The sequence below is a fragment of the Hippopotamus amphibius genome, chromosome 5 (assembly GCF_030028045.1).
Source record: "Hippopotamus amphibius kiboko isolate mHipAmp2 chromosome 5, mHipAmp2.hap2, whole genome shotgun sequence".
In the NCBI taxonomy this organism is placed as follows: Eukaryota; Metazoa; Chordata; class Mammalia; order Artiodactyla; family Hippopotamidae; genus Hippopotamus; species Hippopotamus amphibius.
In genome coordinates, this window is record NC_080190.1 from 156,810,325 (window position 1) to 156,822,467 (window position 12,143).

General features: G+C 37.2%; 1 protein-coding gene across 1 annotated transcript in view; it reads right to left on the bottom strand.

Annotated features, from left to right (window-relative positions):
* Nucleotides 1-6,094: 6,094 nt before the first annotated feature.
* Nucleotides 6,095-12,143, bottom strand: part of HAS2 (hyaluronan synthase 2) — a 30,304-nt gene continuing 24,255 nt past the window's right edge. Inside the window, exons 3-4 of the mRNA XM_057735706.1 lie at nt 11,881-11,982; nt 6,095-9,739 (exon numbers count right to left, since the gene is read on the bottom strand). Coding sequence (XP_057591689.1) covers nt 8,810-9,739; nt 11,881-11,982 — 1,032 coding nt within the window. The 3' untranslated portion in view covers nt 6,095-8,809. The remainder of the gene's footprint in view (nt 9,740-11,880; nt 11,983-12,143) is intronic.

Sequence of the window (12,143 nt, forward strand, 5' to 3'; positions counted from 1 at the left end):
ACATATCAGGATTAAACTCCATGAGTAGTAGAGCTAAAATACATTACTTAGGTTTGTCTTAGCTACCGTGTGGAGAGCTCTGGGTAAACCAAACTCTTTTTGAGAAGAGCCATTTTTTGTAGCTCAGAGGCTGAGACAAAAGATCCTGCAAGCTCCTCCCTCTTTTCCCATGGTCTTCACACCTGGAGCTGATTACTCAAGTCTGAGTGTTGTTTCTCAATCTTGAGTGAAAACAAATCCAACTTGTGGTGTCAGACATTGTATACCAGCATTGCCTAAACTGCAGGATGATAGTGTTAATCCGAATGTGAACCAACATCCTTGTGGAAAGGATATCATCGTTATCGAAGTATAAATATTTCTGTATGTAATGGGCCAGTCTTGCTGCTTCATAAAGCTCATCAGCACATTGAAGGTTTGTGAGAATTTCTTCAGTGAAGAAACTTGATCTCCTCAGTGTTTCCTAAACATGCCTAAGGATAACACCCTTGTATTTTATGGAAGATCTTTCATCATCTCAGGGTACTGGAAAAGCACGCACTTACTCCATTAAGAGTTTTCCTTCCAAGCACAGAGCCCGGCATATAGTCAACACCTAATACATATTTGTAGAAAGTCAAATACATATGTGAATGAGTGAAATCCTATAAAGTGAGGATATATATTTATATGCACAGACTTGTACTGTCAATAATTTTTTCTGACAGAAATACATTTAATATCACCTAACCCATGTTTATTGAGTTCCTGCTAGCTAAGTGGCTCTATGCTACATGTTGAGGACTGCAGAATCTAGAACAAGATGATGGTAACACAATCTCATATGTGGAAGAGAGATAGTAAGCATACGGTGCCATGCAATATAGGTGACAGGGGTGCAGAGAAGATTTCAGGAGAAGGTGATATCTGAGTTGAGTTTTAAACGACAAATGAGAGTGAGCCGTGCTAAGAGGTGGCTCCACGAATACATCCAATGTGCTTGTGTAGGAAAGTCCTCACACGTGCTGTATGTAAGCAATTATTAATCATATATTATTACCCATATAGTTTATGTTTTGAAGATGAAACTTACTCTCAGAAATGCTTTCGTTGGGTAAGAGGACTAACTTTATATCCCAGGAAACCAGATAACACAGGAGCACATATCAAAAATACTTACCCAAAATATATCAAGGAAAACATGAATCACAAATCAAAATAGGAAATGCAGCACTTAACATTAAGTTATTACGTTAAGAATGTGATTTTTAACTTGATGATTGGTGGTGACCTAGAGGGGTGGGATAGAGAGGGTGGTAGGGAGGATCGAGAGGGAGGGGAGTTGGGGATATATATGTAAATGTAGCCGATTCACTTTGTTGTACGGCAGAAACTGGCACGACAGTGTAAAGCAATTATACTCCAATAAAGAGCTGAAAAAAATAAATAAACAAAAAGTCTTAATCGCCACCTCCCCCCCCAAAAAAGAATGATTTTTGTCAGGATTGTGCCTCCTTATTATAGGAATTCTAGTGAATCACCACTTCAGCTTTCTCACAACTGAAAAAGAGATGTTCCTTTCTCTTAATTGTGAAAGCCCCACAGTATCTATCTCCTCTTTCTGCCTTAAGTCTATCCAGGGATAAAGGAATTCTTTATAAATGAAAAGCTGGGAGCTTGATTTTTTTTTTATATGGGATTCGGACCCTATGGCTGTTTCTCAAGCTGTACTGGGACTTTCACTCTCTCATCCACTTATTTAGTTCACAAATTTTTATTAAGTTCCTACCAGATGACAATCTATATACTAAGATCAGAGGATTTGATGCAGATACAATCTTCCACAGTTCCTTCTTCCACTGAGTTTATCCACTAATGAGAGAGACAGATATTAAATAAGGAATCATAGAGATGAAAATTTTAAAATAAGCACTAAAAATGTTCCATTAGATAATATAATAGGGGAATGAACTTGGTCATGGTAGTTGTGGAAGGCATCCCCGAAGGATTAGTGATTGAACCGGGCTTGAAGTATAGAATAGAAGTTAATTAAACAAAGGTGATGGTGGGAAGGAAGTTAGGTTGGGAAAATCTTTTGGAAATGCCCACAGGAGAGTAGGAGCACAGCTTGCTGGAGAAACTCAAAGAATTCCTCGAAGGTAGGCAAAATTTATTATTTTTGAAATCCCAGCAAAGTCTGGCACATAATCACACTCAAAAGCTGTTTATTGAATGAATCCCTTAACTTAGTAGACAATACCAAGGTAACTCTCTTTTTGGTGACAGAGGTATCAGCCCACTGTCCAAATCAGAAAGGAAGTATAGTCCTCACACCACAAAACTTTTCCTGTAAGCAAAGTGTGAAAAATGCCACAGATTTTCTTCAAAGAAGATTCATTATGTGAGTCTATCCTTCATTCCTTGTTCTTTCATATATTCATTTGCTTATTCACCAAATTGCTAGTCACTTAGGAGGATTCAAAAATGATGAAAATGTAGTGTTAACTTCAAAAACCTTTTGGTCTATCCACCAACAGGTGAATGGATAAAGAAGATGTGGTACATATATACAATGGAATATTACTCAGACATAAAAAGAAACAAAATTGAGACATTTGTAGAGACATGGATGGACCTAGAGACTGTCATACAGAGTGAAGTAAGTCAGAAAGAGAAAAACAAATACCGTATATTAATGTGTATATGCAGAATCTAGAAAAATGGTACAGATGAACCTGTTTGCAAGACAGAAATAAAGACACAGGTGTAGAGAACAAACATATGGACACCAAGGGGGGAAAGTGGGGGGGGGCGTTGGGGGGATGAATTGGGAGATTGGGATTGCTATATATACATTACTAATAAGAAAAAAATCAAATCGTACACTTTGAATATATGCAGTTTTTTGGTATGTCAAAAAAAAAAAACAAAAACAAGCAGAAAAAAATCCAAAAACCTTTTGGTCTACCAGGATATTATGAAGTGCACTGATATTCATAACATAAGGCAGAGGAAAAAGCCTGGACTGCATGACAGGGATCAAACGAAATGTTATGAGAGTGAAGGGGAGCGAGAAATCCCTTTAGGTTGAGGTATTTGGGGAAGAAGATGATAGTAAAATTATGCCTTGAATGAAGGATATAGAAGAATTTTGACAAGAAGATATGGGGAGGAGAAAAGCCATTTCAGGTTCAGAGCAAAATGCCAACAAAGATAAAGAAAAAGGGCAAAGTGTGTGCAAGAGGGAACAAAAACATCTAGTTTAGTTAGACTGCAAAAATAGGAGGATGAAGGCTTGCAAGAGAGGATATAAGTAGATAATCATCAACCCTGAATCTTTCTTAAACATTTAATGCTTTTATCTTGTTGACGTTGAGATTAAGTTAAACCCTTGTATTCAGAATTAGACCTTAGAAGGATAGTTTTGACAGAAATGTAGAGGATCCATTGGATGAAACTGAAATGGGGGAAAAGGAAGTCCTTAGGAAGTGTTTTTAACAGTTCAGGTAAGAGATACAGAACATCTTAACCGTGTGAGAGATGAATTTGAGTGACAATGCAGAGGTGGAATCAAATGGTTGTAGTGACCTGCTGATTACAGGGCATATAAAAGAAGCTGAAGATAGTATTTGGGCAACTGGCAAGAGGTGATGCTATTCATCAGCTGAGAATGTGAAATGAAAGGCAGATTTGGAGGAAATATGATGAGAGTAGCCAAGTACCTGGAAGGACAATACCAGTTTATTATAAGCACACTTGAACCAAATCACGTTATAACCATAATTGTTTCTGTGGAATATTCAAATCCAAGCCACCATAAAATAGTTCAGTTTACAACAATGTTAGCACCCTATTCAAAAATATCTGCATGTACTACGATCTTTCAGATTTAAACATCACATTCTAGTGTTTCTCCTAGTTGGATTATTGTCTTCCAGACCCACCCTGAAATTTACTTTCTGTAGTTAAACCTCAGCTCTTGCTTAAACACACCCTACACCTTAATTAAACTTGCCAATTCTGTTTTAAAATCACGTATCAAAATCACACCTCTGTTGCCATATTAATTCCCATATGATTCCTTTCATCTGAAAGTCTCGAGTTCTCACCCAAATTTGCACATCTTTAAGAACAGCCTCAATACCATCCTATCTCGAAGCCTACCTTTACAGAGCTAATTGTACATTTCATTCCTGCTTTTTTTGAATCCCCATACCACTCTTTATACCCCTATTATTTCATTTTGCATCAAAAGTTCATATGATTATATTACTCTTGTACAATTAAGCTTTTTGGGTATAGAGAACATATACACCTCTTTATTTCTTGATTATGACAGGTGTTCAGTAAACTTCATTGAAACCAGATTTTGCCAACATACATATATGATAGTAAAAGTAGAAAAGTTCAATAGGAAAATACAAGTGTTTGAATTGAATTATAGAAGTTATACTTTGTCTAAGGGAAACAATATAAGATACTAAATTAAAGCAGCACTTCTCAAACTTGAATGTGAGTAAAAGTCACCTGGGAATCTTCTTAAAGATAAATTCCGGGGCCCAGCTTGAAATTTTGATTCAGTGGGTCTGGGGTGGGGTCACGAATTTACATTCCTAACAAATACCCAAGTGACGCTGCTGCTGCTGGACAGAGTAAGACGTATTGAGTGGCACTAGTTTAAAGAGTCAGTTTGGGGGGCTTCCCTGGTGGCGCAGTGGTTAAGAACCCGCCTGCCAATGCAGGGGACATGGGTTCGATCCCTGCTCCAGGAAGAACCCACATGCCACAGAGCAACTAAGCCTGTGCGCCACAACTATTGAGCCTGCACTTTAGAGCCCCTGAGCCACAACTACTGAGCCCATGTGCCACAACTACTGAAGCCCACGCATCTAGAGCCCGTGCTCCACAACAAGAGAAGCCAAGGCAATGAGGAGCCCGCGCACCAAAACGAAGAGTAGGCCCAGCTCTCCGCAACTAGAGAAAGCCCGTGTGCAGCAATGAAGACCTAACACAGCCAATAAATAAATTAATTAAATAAATAGAAATAAATAAATAAAATAAAGTTATTTTAAAAAAAAGTCAGTTTGGGACTTCACTAGTGGTCTAGTGGTTAAGACTCCACACTCCCACTGCAAAGGACACAGGTTTGATCCCTGGTGGGGGAAATTCCGCATGCAATGCAGTGAGGCCAAAAAAAAAAAAAAAAAATCAATCACATTTCTATATGTCAACATACTTGTGGAAACTGAAATTAGAGGGTCAGTCTGACATCAGAATTCCTAGATTTAAATGCCACTGCCACAATTCACTAGCTTTATGATTTTAAAGAATCAAATGTCTTTAAGTCTCAGATCCCTCACTTGTAAAATAGCAATAATAGAGCCCTTTGGGACAGATATGAGAACTAAAATAGTTGGTTCATAAAATGTGCTTCTGGCAGTACCTGGCACATGGCACATGCTCAAAAATGGGGTGTCAGTGTGAGTATTCAATGGTACAAAGAAGTCAACAGATTCCTAAGGACCAGGGGTGGTTAAACCATGGCCTGCAGTCCAGATCTGTCTCTTCACCTGTTTTGGTAATAGTAGTGAACTAAGAATAGTTTTAAAATTTTTCAGTGATTGGAAAGTACCAAAGGAAAAACACATGGAAATTATACAAAATTCAATTTTAGTGTCCGTAAATAATGTGTTATTGGAACACAGCCACACAAATTTGTTTACATATTGCCTGCGGATGATTTTGTGCTACAATAGCAGAATTAAGTAGTCACATGACAGACCATATTACCAGGAAAGCCTGCATTGTATACCATCTGGCTCTTTACATTAAAAGGTTGCCAACCCCTAAATAGCACCAAGTGACTTTATCAGTAAGTTACTGGGACTGGAACCATCACTATTTTGGTGTCTAGAGTAGCAATAATGTTCGATGGCTATAGTGTTTTGTTCTTTAACGTTAACTGTACCGAGCTAATAAAGGACTCTTAGGAACCGAATAATAAAAAGAATTGGGAAATAAGATGAATTTGAGGGATTAAGTAGTGAAATGACTTAATTACTATTAAAGTTCCTCAAACCAGGAAATGCTATTAGATGCCCCAACCCACTTTTTAAAGAAAGCAATATTTATTGTCCTTTTCTGATTATAAAAGCAATACATGATTACGGTACTTGAAAAATACAAACATGTATACAGATTATAAATCGGTCATACTCCCAAGAGTAGAGATAACCACGTTTAAACATTTTTGTTTTTACAAATTGGGATGTTACTATACAAAATGGTTATTTATTTTTAATGTAACATTTCTCCAACATCCTCATATTTTCTGAGAACATTATGTTTAATGGGTAATGATATTCCATTGTTTGGAAATGCCGTAATTCATTTAATTATTGCCCTCATTATTAAATCTCATTTTAAGATTTTGTTATTATTCATAAATGATGCTATAACAAACTTACCTATGACTTCTCTGAAAAATCCTTGTTTTTTTGCCACTATGACAGATTACTATAGTGAAGCAACTTTTGTCTAAATCTGGGCTGTTTTCAGGGAAGGAGAAGAAAGAGAAGATTAAAGAAAGACAAGAGTTGTGTTAGTTGGGACTGTCTCTTTCTCTCTGTCTCTCTCATTTTTCCAGATTTTCAACCATACCAACTTTGGAGGTTTCTACCTTCTGATTAGTAACATGAAACGACTTCTATTATCTTTGACCAACTATGTTTATTTTTCTATATACCCCATTCTTAAATCCATACCCTCACAATCAAAATAAAATATTTTGTTTTGCTTTGTTTGAATTCCCCCTTCCCTTAGAAAAAAAGGCAATAATCTTATCAAAAATATTTTATTTACAAAAAAGAATTCAATTATACCATACATCCTATACTGGAAATACATTGAATAATTGCTAAAATAAATACAGGCAATTAATTCAATCTTCTATAAGAATGAGAGAATTTGACATTTGAATGTTATCAAAGCTTAACTTAGAACATAAATAGTTAAAAAGGCAAACTCAAGTTTTAGTCTCATTTAATGGCATGGTCTGTTTTTTTTCCCACAAGCTCTCCAATCAGTGAGAGTCTAAGTTGTAGAACACTATGTACCTGTTTGTACTCTGAAGGTAGAATGTGCAGTTTTTTCTTAGGCAGGATGGATGGAATATAGATGTCTGCATAAAAAGGAAGCAGAAAGGCAGGAAGCACATGGTTGAACATTTCTCCACATTTCTGCTTCATCACAATACTTTTTATGCAACTCTTCATGTGTTCAATTGTGTTTTTAACACAGGTCTACACAGCACCAGCTACAAGGCAAGACGGGTCATGTCAAAAGTCAAAGTAGATAACTGAGGCCCTGTAGTAGCTAAATTAACCAGGCTGAGGGTACCTGGTCCATCAATTTTTTCATGTGCGAATTCTTGATATAGCTATTAAACCTTGATATCATGTTTACTATGTAAACACATTTATGTAGGCCAAGAAGAGAAGAGATGAAGCAATTATCTGTATAATTCAGAAAAAAATCTTCCCTAGAAAGTTAAAGAGGACACGTGGAGGTTGATTCTGCCAATTTTGGATCTATATGCTTTATCCTTATTATAATTTATCCTACTCACCCGTATAAACCACTTACTCACGTGTAAAGTGAACTGACAAGCTGGAAAAAAGAAGGAAGATAAAGTATGTTCAACATATAGACAGGATCCAGTGAATACAGGTCACAGAACAAAATGATAACTGCATTGTATTTGTCCAAATCATACAGATAATTTTTCCCACTTTCCTTTTTACTTAGCCTGGGAAAACACTGTGAGACTCTCCAAAGACAGTCTTTGATACCCAGATTTTGTCCACTGCTGGATGCCTAATATTTTCTTTTGAGAACTAGCATTCCCTTTTTTCCCCAATTTTATGAAAAAATTGCACTTTTCTACCCCTTTGGCCTTGATTTCCAAAGACTTCTCTTTTGTACACACAAGTATGAATTTCTACTCCCGAAGTGTGACAGGTATATTGGCCTTTTCTAAAAGAAATGAAAAAAAGTTAAAATATTGAGAGTTTAAATACTTTTTCACAGAAATAAACTATTCAATTTTAAAGGGAGAGAGAGAGAGAAACATTTTATTCTTTCTATCATGAACAGCATCAGTCAACCAAGCTTCACATTTTGGGTAGAAATTTTTTAAGTATGAATTTTTTCAGAACCTATTTTATTAAAAAAAAAATGAAGAACAGGTGTATTTTGGCAGAGAAGTAAAATATAAAATATGCAAAATTTGTTTTAAAATTGGCATACAAAATTTTAAAACACAGTACAATTATATAAAAATACAGCACAGCCAATGGCCTGTAAAATTTCCTTTGGCATTTCATTTGGTAGAGTTAAACAGAAAAACCTTTCTAAAAAAAAAAAATTAGCTATCAACACAGTCCATAAGTTAGGTTGTATATGTTGAAAGACCTTTTCCTTGAGTTTCCAAAATCCTTTTCTTCCATGATAACCCACATGAAGCATGACTAGTGAGGTATATAGGGCAAAACACTGTTAGGCGGATGTACAGTAAGGAAAAAGTGCATAAACAAAGAATTCTTCCCATTTTCATAGAAATATCAGGTTAAATTTGAGTTCTTCTTCTTCATGTATCATTTTACTTTGGCAGAATTAAAATAAACCCATACAAATGTCTTTGTTCAAGTCCCAGCAGCAGTGATATGTCTCCTTTGGTGGCATTATATGATGCCACAATACCATACAGTCCCTAGAGGAACTAAGGTTTTGTGTGTGTCTGCATCTGTAACTGCAAACATCCAACGTAAGATCATACATCAAGCACCATGTCATACTGTTGTCCCTTCTTCCGCCTGCCACATTTATTGATGAGAACCACATACAGTGTCAAAAGCATGACCCAATAGCATGCATAGAGCAACGTTCCAACTATTAAAACTGTCTGTTTGGATTCTGAGAATGGCTTTTTAGATTCCTTATAAATGGTGAAAATCACACCACCCAGGAGGATTGTAAACCAAACTGATACTGGAATGAGTCCTATGAAATTAACAACAATGGTTTTCCTTCCAGATGTGCCCCACCCAGCTTTGTTTATCGTTGCAATTGCAAACATCTTGGCGGGAAGTAAACTTGACATGTATAACACTGAGTAGAGAGACATGAAGACCATGACGATATTTCCTCTAAGGCAGCTGGCAAAAGATGATTTTATGAGACCCACTAACTGGACAGTTAACAAGAAGAGGAGGATGTTCCAAATTTTACCCCTGTAGAACAGCTGGATTACTGTGGCAATGAGAAAGAAAGGGAAGAACCCAGTGATGACTGCTTCATAGGTCATCCACAAGTGATGTTTATGAAACCACATCGCATTGTACAGCCACTCTCGGAAGTAGGACTTGCTCCATCGCGTCTGCTGGTTTAACCATCTGAGATATTCTATAGGTGTTTCAGTAAGGCACTTGGATCGAGCTGTGTATTTTGTTGCATAGCCCAGACTCAGCACTCGGTTCGTTAGGTGCCTATCATCTCCAAAACTACATTGGTTGCCCATAAATTCTTGATTGTACCAGTCTTCCACAAATTCATGCAGTAAGGAGTTTCTGTACATTCCCAGAGGTCCACTAATGCACTGGACACACCCAAAGTAAGACTGACAGGCCCTTTCTATGTTAAAAGCCATCCAATATCTCACACTGCTGAGAAAGGAGATCCAGGAATCATACTTGTTTAAAATCTGCAAGAAAAATAAAAGTAAAAATAATTAGGACTTCCCTGGTGGTGCAGTGGTTAAAAATCTGCCTGCCAATGCAGGGGACATAGGTTCAGTCCCTGGGCCAGAAAGATCCCACATGCTGCGGAGCAACTAAGCCTGTGTACCACAAATACTAAGCCTGTGCTCTAGAGCCCATGAGCCACAACTACTGAGCCCGCATGCTACAACTACTGAAGCCCACGCACTCTAAGGCTCGTGCTCTGCAACAAGAGAAGCCACCACAACGAGAAGCTTGTGCACCGCAAGGAAAAGTAGCCCCCCCGTGCTGCCACTGCTGGCCACAACTAGAGAAAGCCCATGCTCAGCAAAGACTCAAGGCAGCCAAAAAATAAATTGAGAAAAAAAAAATTTTTTTTTTAAGTTAAATAAAGGTGAGCTCCAGCAAAAAATTCCACAAAAAATTTGTACCATTGTGAGGTTACTAGCTAGAATAATATTTGTTTTTTTAATCTTTCTACTCTGGCTTCTGTCTTTTTTAAACATTATTTTACTTGATTTTCTTTGATTCTGTATTAATAGATTAATTTGATAAGTTGTGTGTATGTGTTGGGACTTGTTGACAATAATTTTTTTCTACCTCATCACTCTCTTTACTCTTGTGTGTTTTGTTTCCTTTTCTTGTTACGTTATAATACTGGGATGTTTTTTAGGCTTTAGTTCTCAGCCCTTAAATTATTCTCCCACTTTCTTATCATCCCATATTTGAAGGTTCTTAAGTCCTATTCTCTTCTTATTTCAACTCATCCAACTCTCTTTTTCTCTTTCCTCCCCCTCTTTAGCAATGCCAATGATAAAAGTGTTTGCTCTGGCTTCACCCCAAAACTGGAATCCTGGAATAATGCTCTACACAAACGCTATTAAAATTATTAGCTTTTGGGGGCAATATGTCTTAATTCTCTCCTCTGTTTCAATTTTGTTCAGTTTTCATCTGGATTTTACACATTTCCTTTTTATCACCAGACTATTTCTTTGTCCATCTAGTGCATTTTCTCTGCCTTCACTATCACCATGCATATAAATACAGGTTACATGGCAACGCAATATCTACGCTTAAAGTCAAAATTCCATGTGCTTCTCACCTTTTGTGAAAATCTAACTGCACTTTTGCAAAGGACTCACTTTAATCTTCATATATTTTCACATATTTGTTTTCCCTTTCCATAAATTTCAAATTACCTTCATCAATATTTGTTTCACTAATTGTTTCTCCATTGAGAGCAAGTAATGGGAAATGAATAATAATTGGAAAATCCACGTAATTAATTGTTCCTTTGACTTTCTCTCTAGTGTAAATTTGGGTTGCTGCTTCTTTTTTTTTTCCTTTGTATTCCGATTTGGATTTTTGACCAACCATATACTGCTCAGCTTTTAAATACATAAGCGTACTGTATGGACTCCATCTCCTGCTGTAGCTCCATTTTTTAACCCTTGTACTAAATGGGTTCCAACATCATTTTACCAGAACGTTAAGTTGTGGCTTATGAAGATACTGCAGAAATCATTACACATTTACATTATATTTTATATAACTTATCAGCCACTATGTATATGTGTTCTAACCCCAGATTAAACAAATAAATCATAAATTACTTTATCAATTTAGATAGCAGAAGGGGTATAAAGTGGGTCCAAGGCACATTCTAGTATGTCTCTGGCACCAGAAACAATACTTGGCACAGAGTTTGGTGTATAATAAATATATGTTCAAAGAATCAATGAGTAAGTGTGCTACTAAAAGTGACTCATGAAAAAAGTAAAGACATGGACTTCCCTGGTGGCACAGTGGTTAAGAATCTGCCTACCAATACAGGGGACACGGGTTCGATCCCTGGTCCAAGAAGATCTCACATGCCACAGAGCAAATAAGCCCATGTGCCACAACCACTGAGCCTGAGCTCTCGAGCCCAAGTGCTGCAACTACTGAGGCCCACACACTCTAAAGCCCATGCTCCACAACCAGAGAAGCCACCACAATGAGAAGCCCGCGCACCACAATGAAGAGTAGGCCCTACTCTCCTGCAGCTAAAGTCAGCACACAGCAATGAAAACCCAACGCAGCTAAAAAATAAATAAATAAATAATAAAAGTGAAGCCATACGCACCTGGACATCTCCCCCGACACCTCCAACCATGGGATCTTCTTCTAAAACTTTTACCATCTCCACAGATGAGGCAGGGTCAAGCATGGTGTCTGAGTCACAAACCTGCAAAGAAGAAAGTAAGAAATGAGTTAAAGGAAAGAAGATGGAGTAGCAGGCTTTGTAATTACATTCCCCAGAATTAGTCCAATGTGTCAATTCCAAATAGCGTCTAAGTGGGACCAGTCTCCTCCTGAAGGCACAGTTAAGGCTCCTTCGAAACGTAT